At 45.8% G+C, this 23754-nt stretch overlaps 1 protein-coding gene across 1 annotated transcript in view; it reads right to left on the reverse strand.

Annotated features, from left to right (window-relative positions):
* RPIA (ribose 5-phosphate isomerase A) overlaps nucleotides 1-23754 on the reverse strand; it is a 121819-nt gene that overhangs the window by 78823 nt on the left and 19242 nt on the right. The window contains exons 2-3 of the mRNA XM_086964591.1: nucleotides 11993-12053; nucleotides 3913-3968 (exon numbers count right to left, since the gene is read on the reverse strand). Coding sequence (XP_086820717.1) covers nucleotides 3913-3968; nucleotides 11993-12053 — 117 coding nt within the window. The remainder of the gene's footprint in view (nucleotides 1-3912; nucleotides 3969-11992; nucleotides 12054-23754) is intronic.

The raw sequence follows: 23754 nt of genomic DNA on the forward strand, positions 1-23754 counted from the left end.
GGGAACGGGGTGTTCGCCTCATTATTTACCTCGACGACATCTTGATCTTAGGTCGGTCACCGGAGGTGGTGTCGCTCCATCGGTCGTGGACGATCCACCTCCTTCAGGACTTGGGTTTTCTCCTGAACATACAGAAGTCGATCTTTCCGGGTCCTTTGCATTACGGGACCCTGCAGCGTTTGAAGGCCTTGCATTGCGCAAGGGCCTGACCTATGCCCAACGGATTTCTCTTTCTGCGGAGGCACGTACGGAGATAACCTAGTGGTTGGAGCATATGGATGCGTGGAACGGCAGAGCCATTTTCGCGGCCACCCCGGAAGTGGTGATTGAGTCGGATGCCAGCCGGTGGGGCTGGGGAGCCCGTTGCGGCTCGGTGGAGACCGGGGGCCGGTGGTCCCGCGAGGAGTTGAGTCTCCACATCAACTGTCTGGAACTCCTGGCGGGTTCTTTTGCGATCCGCACTCTGTCCCCTCAGGGAGTTTCGTGTTGTATTCTCCTCCGCATGGACAATGTGTCCGCGGTACGCTACATAAATCGCCTGGAAGGCACCAGGTCGCGTCTCCTTGCGGAGATAGCCAAGGACTTTTGGCATTATTGCCTGGCCCATCAAATTTCGGTGACAGCGGAGTATATACCGGGATCCGCCAATGTGACGGCGGATTGGAACTCTCGATACTTGAGAGATGCCAGCGATTGGAGGTTGCACCCCCGGATCTTCAGTGCACTGGATCACAAATGGGGTCCGTGTGTGGTGGATCTGTTTGCCTCACGGCTCAACAGACAAGTGCCCCAGTTTTACAGTTGGCGGCCGGATCCGTTGGCGATCAGCTCGGACGCCCTTCTTCAGTCACGGACGACGGGCATTCTATATGCGTTTCCTCCATTTATTATGATCCCGAGGGTTCTGGCTCAAGTTCGGAGGCAGTAGGCGGAGATGATATGGATCTTCCCGTGCTGGAAGGCGCAAGCATGGTTCCCAGAAGCGATGAGTCTCGCCTGTGCACTGCCGGTGCGGATCTCGGCGTTCCCGGATCTTCTGACGGACCCGATGGGTCTTTACCATCCGCTGGCCCTTCAGGAGCAGTTGTCTCTTATGGCATGGAGACTTTCCGGCGCCGTTGACAAATGCCGGGAGCTTCGCAAGACGCTATCTTTTTCTTATCTCAGGCATGGGCACCTTCCACTCACAAGCGATATGAGTCAGCTTGGAGACGGTGGGTCGGTTGGTGTGCTGAACGACAGGGTGATCCAATGGGTTCCGATATCACTGTGATAGTGAACTTTCTCTCTGAATTGGCGCGGTCAGGAATGGCTTACAGATCGGTGAATAATTTCAGGTCGGCTATTTCGGCGGGACATCCGCATGTTGAGGGCAAGCCGGTGGGGGAGCATCCCCTGGTTTGTAAAGTAGTTAGGGGGATTCGCCTGGTGAATCCTCCTCAGCCACGGTACACTGAACTTTGGGACGTGTCTGTGGTCCTTCGTTTTTTTTTGACGACCTGGCCGGCTAATGTGGGGCTGTCTCGCAAGCAGCTCTCGGCGAAGCTTACACTTTTGCTCTGTTTGATCTCGTGCAGGCGAGTATCGGATATTCGCGCCTTGGATTTGGCAGGTAGAGTATTCACTCCCTCGGGAGTTTCATTTACGATTTCTAAACGTACTAAGACGCATACAAAATGTATTGCTTATCCTGCTTTTCCTCATCACAGTAAATTGTGTGTTGTTCAATGTCTGAAGGTATATGTGGATTGTACTAGAGAGTTTAGGACTGGTTTTGGTCAATTGTTAATTTTCTTGCAGAGGCCTTTCCGCCCAGTCGCCTGTGCGACTCTGGCCAGGTGGGTTACCTGGTTGTTGGACCTTGCCGGTATTGATAACTCTAAATTTGGAGCTCATTCTGTGAGGGGTGCTATGGCATCTAAGTCATTTGGGGCTGGTTCTCGGCTTCAGGATATTGTGACTGCGGCAGATTGGTCTTCTGAATCCACATTCAAGACATTTTATCATAAGCCTATTGTGGATGTAGCCTCAGTGGTGGTGGAGAAACTTTAAACTAGCATAATCTGAGCCTCCGTGGACTGACATAGAATGAAAAATTGTCTAGCAGACGCGACAAAGAATTTTCAATTCTATTAAGGACACGGAGGCGAGGATTATCCCACCCGGGCTTGCAGACTTGGGATGTCATGCATTATTGAATGATTATATGATGTACTGTACCCACCCGAATGTTTATGATGGCTTGATTGTATTTCCAGTTTGAGGAATAGCCATTACGACATATATTCTTGTTTCAGGTGATCGACAGTAGCGGACTTGAGTCGACCTGCCTATGATCTGGATTGTTTGCAGTTATGCAGAGGATGGTTTCCTCGACGTTGGATGCGATGGTTGCCATGTTGACCTCCGGTCACGTTGGACGGATGATGTATTCGCAAAGAAAGAGGAGGTCGTATTATGTGCATGGACAGTTATACAAGGGACTTGAGACTGATTGGTGCAGACTGTTGGAGGGGGTTGTCCTTCCGGGGTCATGCCAGTTTAAAGTTTTTATTGGCTGCTGTTTATGTCAGTAAAGTAAAGAGAAGCATAATCCTCGCCTCCGTGTCCTTAATAGAATTGAAAATTCTTTGTCGCGTCTGCTAGACAATTTTTCATTGTCCCCTTCTTCTCACCTCGGAAAACCGCAGTGGACCGATGGACCGGGGCTCACTGTCTCATCACCTCCCTTCTCATTCGCAGGTGGCGGCCTCTGGCCGACAAAGGTTACAAAGCTGTGGAGAGCCTCTTCCTCGAAGCAGCTGTGACGCGCGTTCCCTGCCACGCGCTTCTCTCGGTGTTCCGGCGTTCGCAGATCGGCTCGATGCTCCGCTTCACTCATTTAAGAGTGGCTCTTGCCTGCATCTGCTTTTTGCTAAAAATGGCCCGTGACGCCACATATAGGTAAAGAAGGGAGACAAAATTCTTGTTGGCATCTGAATAATGACGTGGGTATTTGGAAGCCAAGTGATCAACTGTGCATCCACGGAGGTGCATCGGTGCAAAACTCTTCAATTGAAAACTTAGCAATATGGCAGGAGTGCTTGAAAACTTTGAATTGTGTATGAGGCCTTGAGACACATGCCTGGTTCCACAAGCCTGTGGCAAGAGGCCACGAAGTAATGCTACCACGCAAAGAGTCCCTTCTGTGAAGAAATGGGTGCAGACAGGTCTTTAAGTGGGCCGGGTCTCACCGGAGCAGAGCACCAGCAGGTTTTTAAAGAAGGCCTCGAAACAGGTTCCTAACAGGCTCTGTTTTGTGCCCTGGCACAGGCGGTCCGCTTTTTTCCAGACTGTAGTGACAGCAGGCACATCGATGTGCACTGCTCTCTTCTAACTAGTGGAAACTTAAAAGGCATGACGTCATGCCAGGTGAGCGTTGTAGGGGAAGGGATGTCTTTTAAAGAGAGTCATTTTCTCTCTGGATTTCCCTTCTCTTTTTGAAACTCAGGGGCAGCAAACATTGTCGTGGTGTCACCAGGGCTTTAAGTGGATGCTTTTGTAATATGATATACAAGCTATAGTCGCTGCTTATTTATCGTATGCAACTAAAAACCATTGACAAAGACAAAAGTCCTGGCTTGTTGTTCGTATGAAGTTACTTGTATCATATATCTGGATGCAATGACAGACACAGCAAAATACAAGTCGGGCGGCACACTATGCTGAGCACAGATTTTTTAGCATACACGTTTTTAAGCCACGCCCTTAAATACATTGGCCTGGCCACCCCTCTGTGAGAGACCCCCCCCCCAGTTTGTTCATCCCACTCAAAGCCCTGGGTGCAGATATGCCATAACTCGTGCTAGCCCAGTCTTTAATATAGCTGCGACTAAATAGAAGCGTAAACATACAATGTGTGAGCACTCTTACCTGAAATGATGTGGGAACACACACTACATTCAGATTTTCTTGTTTCACCCTTTCAGCTACAAAAAGAAAAAAGTTATATCAGTTCATGTTCTCTGTCCCAGAAATCATTTCACTCGGCATTTTATTAATGAAATGTCGATAATGCAAAGGATACAACAAGATTATTCAAAACTGGTCTGTTCTTCTCTATCAAAAAAGCTCACATATTGCACCACTCCTAAATGTCTACATAGGAAATATGAACGTGGTTTGAGACTCGGCTCTAGAAAACGTAGGAATACCAGCAGCACACGGCTCAGGCGTGCCACTGTCCTGCTGTAAAATACCCTATTGTTGTTTACTCCCAACCCCACCACCCGCATACCTTTTTGTGTGCCACCCTTCCCACTGAACGTTTTTGTGCTGGGTAAAAGCTGGATTAATAGGGTCGGAGTGCTGCGACCTAGACATTATGCCATGATGCGCACCATCTACTAGTTCTTATCAAATTGTTTGATTTTTTTTTAACACAAAAGTGAGAGCCTATATCCATAAGACATGCCTCTACATCCTTTTTCCTCCCCTTTTTTTCATTCAAAGGTGGGAGGGTACCTCCACCTTTGTACTTCCACAATCTTTTCTGCCCTTCACGCCTCTTCTCCCAAGAAAATCTTTCACCCTTCCACTTTACAAACTGTGGTTTCCCGTGGTAACAAGTGAGGAAATGTCCCTTAGGGAAAAGAGTAGCACAAAGAGAAACGAATACCGACCAGTGCTTTAAATGGGTCGGGTTTGCCTGGTACCAGTACCAGCACTTTTTTAGGTCTGGCCTACCCAGCGCGCATGCGCTGCATAGGAAACCTTTAGACGTCGGGGAGCTCTTTTTCGAAGCACATACTCGTGCTTGTGGCGGCATACGCCTTGCAGGAGTGTGCAGCGGCGCACCACAAGCACGAGTATGTGCTTTGAAAAAGAGCAGACTGCTCTCCCAAGCCCGCATGAGCACACCACTCGCGGGCTCACCTCCTGCTCCCCCTCTCACAATTAACTTTCGCGGCTGCGGGGCCACAATGGTATTTTAGTGCTTCTGTTTCTTTATATCAATCACCGAAAATCAACATTCTTGCTCGTCTGCCTCGAACAGTATTGCTTTCTGCCACTATCATCCTCTCCTCCACTCTGGGAGAAGTTTCACACATCCGCCCAGCTTGTTGTGAAAAATCATTTCCCAGCCTTCTTGCCACGAGTCCTCCCCCACCCTGTTACACCAAATGAGCTCTTCCATTCTTGAAACATGGACGCTTCCAAGTCTGAAAAAGGATGGCGAAAGTGGGAGCAGCTAGCCCCCTCCTTACAAGGTACTTTCAATAACATTCTCACTTGGCTGGTCACTGCATGCTCTGCTTTTTCCTCTCTCACAGTGAAGGTCTCCCTTCGGGTCCCCTTAACGACCCCTACTCCGGCACCATTAATACATTCAACTGGGCCAGGACGCTGCCTTTGTGCTGATTGGTTTTATCTCGGTCAGTTATTTTAGCTTATACCTAAGCTCAGTTTTTTTGTGTCCGATTTAGACGCCCTGTGATTCCTCTTCTCAGCTGTCATTGCGTAGATAAAGGGATAAAAGATGTGAGTGTCAGTTGTACGGAGATAACCATCTCTCTAACTCCCCGGGCACAGATGGGCGATAGCTGACAGTATTGTCATGACATGGGGCTCTGCCATGAATAAATCAGCACTTTGCATCTTCTCTTTCATTGAAGGGAGCAAGTGCAGGACAGTATTGGTTAGCGTTCTCTGCCTTTTTTTGGCGCTGCTGTCGTTTGCCTCATCCCGATCCATTCGGAACAGTTTTTGAAGTAAGAGAATAAGTTGGAAATGTAACTTCAACTTTTAAAAGCATTGGCATAGCCAATAGGTCTCGCCTTGTTGCACCAAGCATATTGTGCTGGATAACTAAACACTTATAAGGTCCCAAAGGCGAGACCTATTGCTATGCCAATGCTTGTTATTATGAGAGGGAGAGTACCGGGACTTCTCCAGATCCACTTAATACTTTGAATTGTATAGTATGGCACTTGTCAGAAACAAGCAGGTACCTGCACTTCTAATTTTCCATCTAACGCACTGATTACCAGCACTCATGTGCCTCCCCCAACTAGAGAAATGAATGAGGAGCCTCAAAAGGAAAAAAATATTCAATAACACCCCAATGCAGAATGCATTATGGGAAAAAGACAGTGAGATCATGCTGAGAAAGGTATGATCTTTGTAGCTAGAGTTCACCTTTCTTCGAAATTGTAAACCTCCACCTTACCTGCAGGAAAAAGTATACAAAGAGCAAGAAGTTTTTTAAATTAATCAAAAATACACTCTGGAAAGTCCACTGTTTTGTATGGCTCTTATCGGTGATGGGATGGTATTGGCTAAAAGGAGAAAACTTCACCCAAGTTTTGCTTGATTTGTAGATGTAAATATTCTGAAAGACATTTTTTACCCAGCATACTGTAAACCCAGGACCACAAAATAGGTATTTGTGGACAATACAAGAGTCTCAACCCTGAATGGGCGAGGTATTTTTTTAAGATGCAAGTGAAATTGCTTGGCTGTAGGTATACATCTTCTTATCCAATAAAATACAAAGAATTATGTCCCAGAAAGAAGTTTTGATTCAGCGTTCCATCATCCCTTGACGTACATGAAGCTACATGTTCTTACTTGGAACACCACAGAATCTAGAGGCAACTTATTTTTCCATTTATTTAGGAGATGTGTATAAGGATATGGAAACTACAGAATCTTTAATAGAGAATTACATTTCCGTTTTTCGGAATTAGCTATTTTAGGAAACATAAAACATCTCAAGTCTTTGTGGGTAAAATACTTAACCTACAGTGTAGTTACAAAGTAACAACAAACAGAACGTGGCTGATTCCACCGGTGCTAGTAAAAATTAAAAAAAACAACCTTGTAAAGCATTTTGAGAGGCCATCACATTTTTTTTTTTAAACAAACCAAAAGATAGTGTGGCTCAGTATTATAGTATTATATATATATATATATATATATATATATATATTGACACGCAAGAACAGAATGTGTGGCTGCAAACTACAATATTAATGTTGAAAAGAGTATACTTTGAAATAACTAACAGTACTGAGCCGCAAGAGGAATGTAAACAATAGTATTTTTTTAAATTCACATTCTGATTAATGAAATGGATCGCAACTATATCAGACTAAGGGATGGCTTTGATTGTGTCATTATAAACTATTAAGTTGATTTTGCTATAAATGTTGGGTTTACTTTAGCTAACAAGTCATTAAATATGTATGTAATATGCAGTGGTGTAGCTTCCATTGGTGCAATGGGTGCAGTGGCAGTGGGCCCCTGAGGGGCTACTTAAACCCCGATTACTGCTGTATTTTATCATTTAAATACCAGCCGTGGGCCATTTCCTTCCTTGCACTAGGGTCCATGTCACACTGGCTACGATGGTGCTCTAGCTTTCATGCAACTATATACGGGACTACATCAATAGAGACATATTGTTTACATTTTGTGTTAGCGCCCCTTTAGAGCAGGGACCAACTACATGTGTTCTTCCTCGTCTTTTTTTAGAAAAGCACAATTATTATTCCTGGGTGTTCAGTGTGTTTATCTACTTTTAAACACAGGGATACAGCTTCTTACTGATGTTTTAGTTACTTAAACCTACAACTGTACTCCTTTATGCCACTCTAGGTTACTCCACTCCACGATGCCACTCCACACTACTCCTATCCACTCCTCGTCACTATGCCATTCTGCGCCACTTTACAGCACTCAACTCTACGCCACTCTGTGAGAAGTTGGCCAATAGCTCTCACATAGGCAAGACCTACTGCCTTTGCCAATGCTTTTTATATCCTGGGTGCTAACTGATGACTGGAATTAGGCATTGAAGCACGCTAAATAAGAATAGCAAACCTGACCGGTCGTAGTTCATACATTTGAGAAAAGATTTTTGGCAGAGACTTTAGCCACATTATCAGATGATCTGTCAGCTCCTGTGTTTGAATTCTGACCCCCCCACCCCCCTTCGGCTGTTTTAAATTGCGTTTATGTCTTGCAACCACTCCCTTCCCCTTCCTGTTACTTCTTACAAGGCTACTCATTGAGTAATTGAGCCTGGCTAGCCTGGCTATGGTACACAAGAGCCAAACTTCCCTTAATAAGACTTTGGTTCATCAATGCCTGCCAGCAGCAGCGCACAAGTTCTGTCATACAGCATTAAACCTTTGCTGGATCCATACTCACCAACAACAGCATCAAGATCCACTAATAAACTTACAGCACTCACCGGAAATTCAAAATCTCTTCAGGGTATGACAAGTGATCCAGAACTGGATGATAAGATAACCTGACAAAGATAGATCCTTTAACCCCTTCGATGCTGATGACGAGCTCAGCTCGTCATGTATCGCGGTAATTTAAAAATTGCCGCACAGCGCAAAAATCGCCGCAGCAGCGATGCGGTTAATAAACCAAACCTTTGTACTGAGTGGCAAATCACCTGTGAGGGTCTCAAGGTGCTGGAGCTTTTGCCACTGCGTGGAGGTTTGACCATCCAAACATCCAGGTCTTTCATTCTCTTCTCAATTACTTGAGCGACAGTGCGGTCCTGAGGTGCAGGGTGAGGTTGTTGGATGCCGGGTGCGAGAAGGAGCGTCATCCGCTGTTGGCTCAATGGATCCTTGGGGTGTCTGAGAGGGAAGCTGATGGAAGGTGTTGGGTCGGTTGGTGGAGGGTCAGGCATTTATTGGTGTATGCTGGTCCTTCGTTGTGCAGGGCCTTGTAAGTGTGAGTTAGCATCTTGAACTGGCATCTTTACCCAATCGGGAGCCAGCTTAGTTTCTTGAGATGTGGTGTGATGTGGGTTCGTCTGGGGAGGCTGAATACGAGTCTTGTCATTGAGTTGAGTATTGTCTGGAGTCTCTTAAGGAAGCGTAAAGTGATTACTATGTACAGCGTGTTTCCGTAGTCAAGTCTGCTGGGGATGACGGCCTGCATGATGAACCTTCTGGTATTTGTCCGGAGCCACAGCCACATGAAGATCTTGATGGGTACGGCGTGGAAGCAGGCGGATGAGACTGCATTGACTTTTGGTTCAAGGTTTGGTATGTTACATAAATCCAGATATTTTCACCCCCAGCTGACAGCCAATGGAAAGGAACCTACATTAACTAATTACCTTGCTTTAACCCAAACCTCTCGCTCAATGAGTACATTGCCAAGAAAATTCAACATAGTATGAGCTCCGACTGAAAAATAAGTGAAACCATTTCTATCCAAAACGGACTTGAGGACAAGAGTGGAATCTGTGGTCCTGTTGCACCTCTACAGAGAGAATGCTCTGCTAAAAGGTGTCCTCAAACCCACTTTGGAACCCCAGAAAGGTATTCAAAATGCTATAGAAAGTCTGAAGAACTTCAATACCATCACTACAATGCTGAAAGAACATATTGGTTACAGCTTCATGCCTACATTCAATCAGGGTTTGTAAAGCGCAGCTACTCACCCAGAGGGTCCCCAGGCGCTGGGGGGGAGGGGGGTGTCGGGTAAGGGATTGCTGGTCTGCCTGCGCTTAGGTGTTCAGTTGAAGAGCCAGGTCTTGGGGTCTTTCCTGAATTGGGTCAAAGACGGGCGTGTCTGAGGTGGGTAGACAGGATGTTCTGGGTCTTGACGGCAAGGTAGGAGAAGGATCTTCTTCCCGTTCTTGTCTTGTAGATCCGAGGGATGGTGGCAAGAGCCAGCTGGCAGAGCAGGGGTGACTGGTGGGGGCGTGGAATGAGAGGCAGTGATTCAGGTATGCTGGTCCATCATGTAGAACTTTGTAGGTGTGAGTAAGGAGCTTGAAGGTGATTCTTTTGTTGATTGGGAGCTAGTGGAGTTGTCAGAAGTGTTCGGGATGTGGCTGCGGCAAGGGATGTTGAGGACCAGTCTGGCTGCTGCGTTTAGAACATTCTGAAATTGCACGAGGAGTTTCTGGGTGATGCCTGCTTAGAATGCTTTGCCATAGTCGAGTCTGCTGTGGATGAGTGCGTGAGGGACTGTTTTTCTGGATTCGGTGGGGATCCATCTGATTGTCTTTTGAAGCAGGCAGAGCATGTGAAAGCACGATGAGGCAACGCCGATAATATGATGGTTCTTTGTGAGGGAGTAATCCAGTATGATGCATAGGTTACGTGTGTGGTTTATGGGGGTGGGGTTCCCAGTGTGGAGGGCCAACAGAAGTAGTTCCATGCGGAGGGTGAGGGTCCTAGAATGAGGACTCGGTCTTGTCCAAGTTCAGTTTGAGCCAGCTGCTCTTCATTCAGGTGACCGCAGACTTTATTCTGTTGTGGAAGTTGTTTCTGGAGGTTGTTGGTTCGTCTGTGAGGGTGAGGATCGGTTAGGTGTCATCAGCTTAGAAGACTATGTTGAGTCTGTGGTTCCCGACGATGGTCGCGAGAGGGGCCATGTAGACGTTGAAGAGGGTGAAGCTCAGGGAGGAACCCTGGGGAACTATGCAGTTGATCTCTGTGGGTTCGGAGAGGAACAGAGGTGATCTGACTCCCTGTTTTCAATAGCAACAATACATACTTGGTAGAGAAACTAACCATGTTAAAAGGTCAATACTAAATCAGGAAACAGGACACTGCCATATTGTGAGAGAAGAATTTCCAAAAAGTTTTTTTTTTTAAACAAACAGAAATAATGCCCCCTCTATCTGCACATCCGAGATATGAAACAAAATTCTCATCATCATCATCTGAAAGAAACCTACCCTCCTACAATTTTGTAAAGAACGAGGGCCATTTCTTCAAGAAGCACTACTTACATGAACCTGTCCCCATGTAAGCTTAAGGGCATATTCGTTGGTCATGCACTATGCAGTTACCATGCTACAGAGGGAGGCTTGTGCTATAAATATTGTGACACATACCTCAAGTACCTTTCTCATACAACATGTCAGTGACTTAACTGTAAAGTATTTCATGGTAAGAGATTTCCTGGCCCACCTGCTTATAATTTTAAACTGTTTATTTAGAATTAATAAATACTGTTATAAAAATTCCAACACTAAAAATAGATTTTATTAACATCTCGCTTATTAAAACAAAAATACTTTCAACATATCCAAAGTTCATTTCTCATGTCATAGTGCTGACTGATCCTTGACAAAATCCCATTTACCATTTCTAAATCCCATTTCTATCAAAGACAATACATGTGAAAGTACCCTGTTCTAGAAATTGTATTTCCCAAACAAAAATGCAATCCACTAGCAATCCTAGATTTGGAGAATTACAACAAATGCAAAATTGTTAAACAACTGAACTGCAAGTGGAGTTCATCGGTCTCTTTCAACTCCTGTGAGTTACCAAACAACTCCTTGAACTTTCTTTCATTAAATATGAACTTAATTTCTGCTCATCTGGCTAATCGAATCTCCTCTTAATTTTCCAGATACCTTCACATGAAAAAAAGTAATTTGTTTCAGCATATTTGCTCATATAGTAATAGAATATTTCTCAGTTTCAATGAGAGGGGACAAGGTTACTTTAAGCTGTGTAGTTCTCTGCATTCTTTATAATTGTGTTCATCTATGCACAAGCTTCTTTTCCATGCTAAATGGTTGGTGGCTCAGATGCAAATACACATGTCTATGCACAACTACAACCATGGGGGCTTTGCAACTCCAATGGCAAGAGAGTGCTAAGAGGTTGAAAGAACTATGCAATAACAGACATTCTTATGTTTGTGAATTGGCAGCTGTTGCTGCCCGGTGACCTTCATCAGACCTTGTTTGTGCACAGCTAACTTGTTAACATACAAATCACAGGGTAGTGAAGAAAGGGAAGGTACCAGCTTCTCGTGGGAATGGAAAGTAGACTGTGCCAGTTTAGGAAAGTTACCTTCTTTTACACTGGTGGGTTGCAGAGATTTCCACTCTTCATTTTACTCAGGACAGAAATATTTAAAGACAAGATGGGGCTTAATGTTGTCCCAACTTTTATTTTTTAAAAAGGAAAAGCACCTCAGTTATCCAACAGACCAAAACACAGTTTCTCACCTAGTCTGTTAACTGCATGGACAATAGTAGAACCACTTCCAATACCGAGGGCTTGATTATTCTGTTAAATACAAATGAAAATGTGTTAAATTCTTTTTAGTTAGTTCACCTCTAGTAAACACACATCTCCATCATTCGAGAGATATGCAATACTTCACAAAACTAAAAAAGCTGTTATCAGACCTAACCACTGTAAACATCACAACACGTGAAACAGGGAGAAAGGAAGAAATAACCCTTTTTAGGTCGAGCTGATGTGGCATTCATGCAAAGCATGAATGCTGTCAGCTCGACAACTTATGTTGCCCGTATTTAGGAAAGTGGACAGCAATCAGACGCGCGCTTTCCCATTGTCAGATTTCACCTCGGGAGCGCGCGTCTGAGCTGCGCTCGCGCGGTGCAAAGCCCTTGCTCTCACACAGACACAGGCAGCCCCCACCCCTCTGCATGCACGCACGCACACACACACACAGGCGCGCGCATGCACACGCAGGCACACGGCACACATACAGGCACACAGCACACATACAGGCACACGGCACACTATCCCCCGCCTCGCATTCTCTCTCAATCACACACAGTCACGCATGCGCACACACATTCCCTCGCGCACACACGCGCGCACACACACACTCCCCCCCCCCTCCCCTCCCCTCCAGGCATACACACAGGCACGCACGGACTTCGCATCACCCCTGGGCCCCACTCACCGACTGCGCTCTTCCGGCGGGGCTCCTCTCGCGCTCCGCTCCTCACGGCGCGGCGCGTCTTCTTCTAAATCGGGGCTCCCTCAGGTCAGAGGAGCCCCGCAACAGGCGCCACACTCCTCCTTCTCCCCGGCCCCCTCCTGGGGACCCGGGCTATCCCGGACCGGCAGGGCGCTCCATGCGCCGGCAGCTCGCGGACTTCGGGAGGCGGGACTTCCAGTCGGCCGCGAGTGGATTGGCCGGCCGGCCAAGAGCTTCCGGGTCGCCGCGGGCAGCGCGGCGGCACCCTATAATATGAACTTGTTTTTTATTCTCTGGAAGAAGTGGGTTGTGCATGACTTCGCGTTGTGTACAAGTTAAACACTCAGCAGGAAGATATTTCATTCCTTTGTAGTGCAACATTTACATTTCAACGGCAGTTCAGTCTGGTTGCTATTTTTTGTTTTTCGTCTGGTCATACGAATTCTATTGTTATAAAGAGTAACTTCTACCAATGCATGTTATAGGAAAGAAATAATTTTGGAAACAACCTTGCTTTGACTATTTAAAAATTGCTTCCACTGAAAGACCTTTCCCACGTGTCGTGTCACGTGATCGTTTCTGGGCACTGCGGCAGGTCCCGGGCACTGCTCCTCTCCTAGCAGCCACTCCGTGGGCGCGTCTGGTTTCAAATGCAGCTCTTCATTGGACTTTGGCGCTGTGCTTGCACAAGAGCTGTCTCCTCGCAGACGAGAGGCCTCCTGCAGCAGCTGGTGAGCCCCAGACTTCAAACATCAATCATTTACCTGAAGACGCCCGTATCCTGGGTCTTTTAGAAACCCCATTCTACCCCTGTGGTCCAGGCAGTGCTTAATTTAAGGATGTTTAACCCCCCCCCCCCCCCATTGATGCCTGAGTGAGGTGCCCCTACACGCCCTCTGCTGCCCTGAAGCCCAGCTCCCCGGTCCACTCACCGACAGTGATCTGTGTGCCAGTCACCCCAAGCCTCGAGTCTAGGCGCTTTCTCGAGCTACATACGGCTAGATTCCTGCAAAGTCCGTGCGAGGATTGTATGAGTGCATGTACCGCAGTGAGAGCTGTGCGTCCTTTGCACCCAGGGCATTAAGTGGGACGAAAAAACGAGGGGGGGGGGTGGGCTTGTAAGGTAGGTGACGCTCTGAGTGCAGCTCCTGCTATTGTGATCGATGCCGAATGCTACACGGTGTGTCTGAGTCGCAGCGGCCGTCACGGGTCATTCTTAGCGCTCTCTGCCGGGGATTAATGCATCTCACATGCTTTCTGCACTTTAAGTGCTGTTTCAATGCACTCTGCTTGTTAAAATGTCTTCCCTCTTTATTGTGAGTAGGGTGTAGGATCCATAGTGCACTGCGAGGGGCTACTATTCTCCGTAGCACCCCACAGTGTCTCAGTTAGGGCTGCGTGCCAATTTGGTTTCAGTTCGGCTCCAGGGGCCCTCACACTGGATCTTGATGTTTGTGCAAGATTTCCTTCTTCGTTAGCGGCGTCCGAATATTCTCACATTTTCCGATGGCCGATTATGCGATGTATTGACTTGTGTGGACTGCCATTCCTCTTTTATTCAGTCATGTTGTGCCACTAGGTGTGGAACCGGAGAACTACACTGCCAGCTTCTCCTAGTCACCCTCACACCCTCACTCACCCTCACACCCCCCTCACCCTCACACCCCCCTCACCCTCACACCCCTCACATCACCCCACCCTCTCACATCCTCGCACCCTCACACCATGACACACTCACCCTCACACAATCAAACCCTCACTCACCCTCACACCATCACACACTCACCCTCACACCATCAAACCCTCACTCACCCTCACACATCACACACTCACCCTCACACAATCAAACCCTCACTCACCCTCACACCATCACACACTCACCCTCACACAATCAAACCCTCACTCACCCTCACACCATCACACACTCACCCTCACACAATCAAACCCTCACTCACCCTCACACCATCACACACTCACCCTCACACAATCAAACCCTCACTCACCCTCACACCATCACACACTCACCCTCACACAATCAAACCCTCACTCACCCTCACACCATCACACACTCACCCTCACACAATCAAACCCTCACTCACCCTCACACCATCACACACTCACCCTCACACAATCAAACCCTCACTCACCCTCACACCATCACACACTCACCCTCACACAATCAAACCCTCACTCACCCTCACCCTCACACAATCAAACCCTCACTCACCCTCACACCATCACACACTCACCCTCACACAATCAAACCCTCACTCACCCTCACACCATCACACGCTCACCCTCACACAATCAAACCCTCACTCACCCTCACACCATCACACACTCACCCTCACACAATCAAACCCTCACTCACCCTCACACCATCACACACTCACCCTCACACAATCAAACCCTCACTCACCCTCACACCATCACACACTCACCCTCACACAATCAAACCCTCACTCACCCTCACACCTCCTCGGCCACACACCCTCACTCACCCCCTTCACCCTCCCTCACTCACCCTCACACATCCCCACACCCTCACTCACCCCCCTTCACCCTCCCTCACTCACCCTCACACATCCCCACACACTCACTCACCCTCACTCACCCTCACTCACCCTCACTCACCCTCACTCACCCTCACTCACCCTCACTCACCCTCACTCACCCTCACTCACCCTCACTCACCCTCACTCACCCTCACTCACCCTCACTCACCCTCACTCACCCCGGATCACTCATTCGCCACCACAACATCAATCTGTGCAACCATTCAACAACTAGTTCAAATATGTTCCCTCACACATCCCCACACACTCACTCACCCTCACTCACCCTCACTCACCCTCACTCACCCTCACTCACCCTCACTCACCCTCACTCACCCTCACCCCGCATCACTCATTCGCCACCACAACATCAATCTGTGCAACCATTCAACAACTAGTTCAAATATGTTCTCTCAATGTTTCAAGCTTTATTACAAATGTAACAAAAAGATGTTAATATTTCACTTCTGTTCTAGGAGTTTTGTAACAATAAAAGACACAGAACATAATCTTCACAAGTTATTTACAAAAGTTTAAGCTATTGCCATTATAAATTATAATACCTTTTATTTAAGTATTAATTATGTAAAAAAAAATTAAAAGCCATTGTTATTTGTAATATCAATACATGTAAGTCACGTAAATACAACACATATTGCATTACAAGTGCTATATGTGTCACATTTGCAAAAATTATAACTATTGGCATTGTAAATGACAAAGCTATTAATTTCGCTATTTTCAAAAACAAAACCTAACTAAAAAATTTGTCATTTCAAATTCCAATAGCTCAAACTTTCCTAATGCGAGACCTATTGCATTGCAAATGCTTGTTAAGTATTAAAATAGACATCAAGAGCAACTAAATTCCCGTAGAGGAGATCCATCTTTTAGGTACCGACCTGAAAGTCACTCCCACCGCATTTTATCTCCCCTTCATCCCCTCCCCGCCCCCCCATAGGGTGGTTCACGCTAGGAGTGATCGACTACTTAAACTATTTCAAAAATAAATTCCTTTGATTAGATAAGCAATGCAAAGTGATCAATTTTTGCGTTGGGTTGTTTTGGCTCAGCACACAATTAAGCCAACCTACTGGAAAAAAAGTGTTTATTAAACTGATATTACAGAAAATATTGCTTTGTTTCATTGACCTTCAAGGCTCTAGCTCAACCATGTGTTGTACAAAAAGCTATGTCAATGTCTCAATAGTGAAACCACTAGTTGCATCAGTATTTAAAAAAATAAAGCAACGAACAGAGCACATTTCTAAATTAAAGGAGATGCTTTTTTCCATGCTACTCTTTGCCTTATAAGGACTGATAAGAGGTACACTTCTCAATTCAACTCGGAGTGGGGTAATCCCCACCGAAGCTTTATTGTAATAACATAACATAACATGTGTATTTGTAAAGCGCACATTCACCCAGAGGTCTCTTGGCACTGAACAACAGATGTTCATTGTTACCCAACTCAAAGCCGCCAGTCCCCAGACAAAGACACCAGTCTGGGAGGGGGGGAGGGAGTGTAGGGGGGAGGCTCCCGCTCACTGTTGCACTGCAGCCACCAAATGTCTGGGAGGAGGGCCCTCCCGGGGCCCCAGAATCCGGCCTCTCTCCCAGGCGCGGTGTGCGGGCGCAGCAGAGTCTCTCCGCTAGCTGGGGTGCCCCCTCTCCCCCTCAGCTACTCACCAGTGTACACAGCCTGAACCCCGGGCCCGACCTGCCCCACAAAGACCACTGCCACCACTGAGCGCCAGGATCACAATCCGCTGCCGCAGGCACTTGTGGGAAGCCACGTGGCTCGCGCCACCTCCAGGACTCGCTGAAATCCACTTCCTGGCTCCACCACCATAGACCAGGCCGCGCCTCGTGGACACGTCGCCTGCAGCGCCCAGCCGCTCCTGACACCGCCGCTGCTCACCGGACTGCCCCGACAGGTGACTGGCGTCAAGATGCCCCCTCCAGGACTTGGTTAAGGTCCGAGGGAGCTAGGATAAGTGTCGGATCAGTGATGGGCTGGGCGGAGCTGGCTAGCACACGTCCGCTATGCAGCCTGCTAAGCCACGCCCCCAACTTCTTTTATTATGTATGCAGCGTTGGATTCTTCAGATGCAGGATTTTTCAGTTGGAAGGAGGGACTGCACTAAGGAGGCAATGCTGGTTAAAATCCAGCCTTCTGTACTGATGTGAACTCTAAAATCTTAGACATGCCTTTTGATAAGCTCACTCTTTTTGGTAAGTATGTTGATGAAGTTCTGCAAGGTCTTAAAGCGGACACTGATACAGCAAGGGCGTTAGGTTAGTTGCAGTATCGCAAAGTTGGGACATTTACTTTCGTGGCTGGTGGAGAGCACAGAATTTCAGAGCAGGATTCAACCAGTATGGAGCTCAAGGACGCACTTATTATCTTCAAAGACAGTCTGTGTACAATCAAGGATATTCCTTTAATCGAACCAAAGGCATACTCACGGGAGATGTGCAGGAAGGAAAAGAGGTTCATCACAAGTACAAACCAATGATGATCAGAAGAGAGCCTGACTCTCAGTTTGCCCCCATTGTCCGTCTGGTCCTCAGAAGTTGAGGGGGAAAAATTTCCCTTTTTGTTCCTGCATGGAAGAGTAGCATATAATTATGTGGTGTGTAATTATGTGGCACTGAGTGGTATTTGGAGTGTATGTTGCGTTGAGCGCAGTGTAATTATGTAGCATATAATTATGTGGCACTGAGTGGTATTTGGAGTGTATGTTGCATGGAGTGCAGTGTAGACTAATGTTCTGATTTCTTACCGTTGCCTCAAATTGTAAAGCGCTCTGATATCCTTCGGGATCAAGTTCGCGCTATATAAATGAAATGAAATGAAAAATTGCACTTGTATAGCGCGTAACTACCCGGAGGCCTCGCAGCGCTTATAAAACTTTATAAATAAATAAATAAAAATAAATGGTACTCATTTTATCGACCTCAGATGGATGAAAGGCTGAGTAGACCCGCCGGGATTTAAACCTGTGACCATGAGGTCGAACACAGGCCCATGCAATGGACGCATTAATCCACTAAGCCACCAGACCCAGCTAATAGTACACTATCCCCTCATAGAAGAATGACTGCTATTGTTAGAAACACTTAATAGTATGACAGCTATTACCGAAGACAGTACAGAACCAAACTGACGTGTTGAGAACTACCAACCTGCTAAAAAAACAGAAGACAGGCTACTTTGGTAGCGTGAACATTTTGATGCGATTTTCAGCTACAGGCATTCAGATTACAAAGTGATGAACAATTCCATGCAGAACAAGAAGTTCTTGGGGGTTAAGAAGCAGATCACAACTGGTTGACCCAGAAGAGATCATGTGCAAAGTGACAAGCAGTTTTGCTACCATGCTGCACATTAACGGAGCATAAAAAAGTGGAACGTAGCACGAGAAAATACGTATGGGTAATCCTGAGATGTATGTGGAGAATTGCTTGCAACAACATATTCACTGTACTGAGGTATGACCCTAACAAGGCGAGTTTATCATTTCTTGTAGTACAAGTCTTAGCACTCATCCACTGGTATAGTGTTCTGAGGGGTATCTAAGACGATTTTGAGCCATGGTCGAGGTGATAAAGACTTTTCATACACAACAACGATTGAGAAGAGGGTCTAAGGGCAGGTTTAACGACTAACCAGGTACACGCCCCAAACACAATATCAAAACACCAGATTGTACCTAGAAGTCAAAAGAGTAAGTTATTTACCATGGATCACAAGACCAATACCATACAGATAACACCCGTGGGAACACACCATGCAAATTTTTATATGATGTTGGCCGAGTAAGGGCTCAAGGACGTATGGAAAAAATTCCCATCAGAAGCCACACTGTACTGCCCTCTTTTGCATCATTTGGGTTCTCCTCGCCCAGGAGACAAAACAAAACGGCCGGTCTGATGTTACCGTGACCGAAAAAGAAATGTGAGAGGGAAGTAATATATGATATTCAGATGTTGAGGTGGCGACTGGAAAAAGCAGTGTGAAGTGGTAAGAGTGAAATGGTGAGGGGTTATAAAATTAGGTAAACTGGGTAGAGGTCAAAAGTTTATTAGTATTTCCCAGTCCCTAAGGTTAAAAGACAAGTGCAAGTGCGGGTTTGAAATAATAACCGCACTCAGTAGTGGTCAACATGTTTCTGCATTTAAAGAAAAGAGTTTCAATGCATTCTTCAGGACCTGTTATTTCAAAACTACTGCTTTTCAGGAAAAATAATAAAAAGATATCACCTGAGAATCCCAGGTTGTGTGCTCAACCATGTACTGTTATCGCACCGTACCAATGGCATTGGATCCACAGGAAGGACAAAAACAAACAAGACAAAAGAACATGAATGTGTCATATTCCCGCGTTTGTTTTTAATACTTTGTCAAATAAAACCTTAATTTAATGGCGCCAAATTCGCACATGCTGAGAAATAAGTTCCATTGCAAACACTCACCCATAAACGATGGTTGAGGAGCTTCACCCCACCTGGCTGCGGCTCAGGTATTAGGAGCACCGCTCTAAAGTATGAAAATTGAATTTAAAAGAAGAGAGGCAATCATGGCTCAGTTGAAAATATCCATTGAATGGTACATGGATTACTTATGAACATTCACTGCTTATACCGATTCTATAGAATCAGATGGTTGATCTTCAACTCAGTTTCAAAAGAAAAAATCTCAAAACGATTAATATGATTTTCTACATATTGCGAAGCTCTGTGTATATTATTGCATATGTAGAGTATCACATGAATTTTGGCAAAGCCTCAAGAAACCAGTCTATGAGTTTCTGGACATGCGATCAAACATACTCGCGCTACGCTGCTTAAGAAGGTAAACTCCTAGCCACGTTAGGTGATACAGAGGAAAATCATATCCCTGGCGATTTAAGCGTGTTGAGCACAAGGGTATCGTGCGCATGGCTTACCTATCCGTCGGTGTCTCCCGACAGTCATCCGAGCTGTATGGGGGGGCACCGGTTGTTTGACTCGCGCCGTGTTTATGCGGCTGTTTCGGAAGGTAGAGTCACGTGATCGGCTGTAGTCACGTGATTGCTATGTATGTCGGGATTTGTAGTTCGAGAAGCGTTATATCGTAGTTTTAGCGAACAACAAACGCTAGAACCCAGTATATGTTTAAAAACTGTCATTAAGCCTATTGTCCTGGCTGTTTTAGACTTATTATCGCATTTCATGTGTATTTTGGTGGCACAGTATCGTATGCCCGAAATTTCTAAGAAAGGCATTTCTTTTGAAGGATACTCAGTGCGTGCATGATAAAAGGTGTCACTATGAGTGTTGAAGACAGAAAAGCAAGTTCGTCAGGTCTATACGCTGAACATTGTATATGATGGTAAATTAAAGGGACATCCACGGTATCGGCTCATTGAGTCCCTTCTTATCACTGTTCAGTCTGTAGACCCATTTCTGTTCAATTTTAAAAAGGAAAACGACCAGCGTCAGGGCAAAATTCAGGGATCTGTGGTTGTTCTAAGACAGTCCAGTAGAATTCGTCAGGGCCGTGTCCTTTCTCCAAGAAATGTGCAGTAAGGCGAGTGGCTTGTTTACGGCACCGTACTGTGCTCTTATGCTCTTGTATTCTCATCCTTACTTTCCTAGTCGTCATGCCAATGTATCGAAGTTGGCAAGGACATGTTATCAAATAGATAAGGTTACTGCTGTTACAGTTGAACCTGGTTTGTGTCCACGGTCTGTTTGTCCCTTTATCTATATCAATCAACATAAGAGTGTCAAACAAAGGAAACAAACGTCAAGAAAAAGAGCGGGAAGCCAGATGTGCTGGTAGTCAGTATAGTGGTTTACGCCGTCTATAGGTTCCCAGTTAGTAAAGGAATAGAGTGCACGTGCTTAGTGTGGAAAAAGGACCCTCAGGCCCAAACTAAAAGTTGGTAGCCAGTTGTCTTCATTGGGCCCCTGATAGTTTGAAAGGAACATGAATTGGTGATTGGAAAAGTGCTTTAAAAAGAGTGTAGGCTACTCATCAAGCAATTCATTTTATTGAGAAGGTAGCTCTGACTATTAAAAACGGTGAAAAAAAGAAAGGACTGGTGATTGGTTGAGTTAGTTTGAACCAATAAGTCCTCACAGTAGTGACAAATAAACAAAGATGGTCAACATGTTTCTGCTTGAGAGCCTAAAGTCAGCTCAGCATTCATCAGGACCAAAACATTCATTCTTACTCCTTGGTGGACACTCACTAAGGTATCCTGACCTAAGGTGTAGAAAACGAAAAAAGGACTAATACAACCTGATATAGTAAAAGTTCCTATGGAGGATAATATCCAGTGGTCTCGCCTCATTAAGGGAGACAAAAAATTTGCAATTGTCCGTTTTGGAACATCATGGGCTGACGGCAGGCGGAAAACCTTCACGCTCAGTCAATTTGCTCCTAAGCGACTCCCCGCCTGTGAACCTGTTTCTGCCACGTCCTCCGCCCGATACCCACCATACCATACTTTTATTGCCTTCCTAAAATCCATAAACCCCAGAGACCGCCACCTGGAAGGCCTATTATTTCAGGCATAGGCTCTATATTGGAACCACTGTCGACCTTTGTTGACCACTTCTTAAATCCTACGGTCAAAGCCATGCCTACGTTCCTTCAGGATACGAAGGACGTTTTGAGACTCCTTCCAAGTATACAATTCAACATCAACACTGACATTCTCGTATCGTTTGACGTAGAGTCATTGTATACATCGATTCCGCAAACTGAAACACTAGAAGTTGTGGGCAGTCTACTAGAACAAAGTGACCACAAGTCCATCATGCCAACGCGGTTTATTATGAATCTAGCAGAAATCGCAATAAAAGAAAACTACTTTCGCTTCGAAGACACTACCTACCTACAAACATCTGGGACTAGCATGGGTAGTGTCTTCGCTCCAAGTCTGGCGAATCTATACGTTCATAACTTTGAACAACAGGAGGTCCTTACACCTGCCAACCCTTATCTATTATCGCTACACGTCTGGAAGCGATATATAGATGACATTCTGGTGGTTTGGCGAGGCACAGAAGACGATCTTGTGTCTTTCCATGAATGGCTTAACACCAGAAATGTATACCTGAAATTTACCATCGAATACAGTCGGACCACATTGGCATTTCTCGATCTGAAGATTCACGCGACTCCTAATGGCCTTGAATCTGAACTCTATCGCAAACCTATGGCCAGAAATGCACTTTTGAGATACGTCAGTTGTCACCCTCGAGCACTAAGAGACAATTTACCTTTTGGCCAGTTTCTCAGAGTACAAAGGAACTGCTCCAACAAAGAGGCCTTTAAGATTCATTCGAGAAACCTGGAACAACAACTCAGTGCAAAAAACTACCCAAAGAAAATCATTCGCCAATCCAAAAAGAGGGCATCAAATAATAATAGGGAATCTCTGCTTGAGATACATCCTCCCAAAGAAAAAACCAACCGCATCACCTTTGTGAATACATTTAACAGCAGATCAAATCAAGTTCAAAGGATCGTAAAAAAACATTGGTCGATCTTAAAAACTGGGGGGGATGACATCCCTCTACCTCTTTTTGTCTTCAAAAGAGGACAAAATCTCAAGGACCAGTTAGTCCACACACGCCCACGGAGCAAACAACCCAGACAGGTGGGCACACTGTGGGATTTGCCGCCTGTCCAAGGCCACCATCCCTGTGGGGCTTGCTCAGTGTGTCCCCAAACTTGCAAATCAACCAGCATAGATATAGGGACAAACAGACCGTGGACACAAACCAGGTTCACCAATTGTAACAGCAGTAACCTTATCTATTTGATAACAAACATGTCCTTGCCAACTTCGATACGTTGGCATGACGACTAGGAAAGTAAGGACGAGAATGCAAGAGCATAAGAGCACAGTATGGTGCCGTAAACAAGCCACCCGCCTTACTGCACATTTCTTGGAGAAAGGACACGGCCCTGACGAATTCTACTGGACTGTCTTAGAACAACCACAGATCCCTGAATTTTGCCCTGACGCTGGCCGTTTTCTTTTTAAAATTGAACAGAAATGGGTCTACAGACTGAACAGTGATAAGGAGGGACTCAATGAGCCGATACTGTGGATGTCCCTTTAATTTACCATCATATACAATGTTCAGCGTATTGACCTAACGAACTTGCTTTTGTCTTCAACACTCATAGTGACACCTTTTATCATGCACGCACTGAGTATCCTTCAAAAGAAATGCCTTTCTTAGAAATTTCGGGCATACGATACTGTGCCACCAAAATACACATGAAATGCGATAATAAGTCTAAAACAGCCAGGACAATAGGCTTAATGACAGTTTTTAAACATATACTGGGTTCTAGCGTTTGTTGTTCGCTAAAACTACGATATAACGCTTCTCGAACACCAAATCCCGACATACATACCAATCACGTGACTACAGCCGATCACGTGACTCTACCTTCCGAAACAGCCGCA

Source organism: Lissotriton vulgaris, chromosome 3_2 (genome assembly GCF_964263255.1).
Source record: "Lissotriton vulgaris chromosome 3_2, aLisVul1.2, whole genome shotgun sequence".
In the NCBI taxonomy this organism is placed as follows: domain Eukaryota; kingdom Metazoa; phylum Chordata; class Amphibia; order Caudata; family Salamandridae; genus Lissotriton; species Lissotriton vulgaris.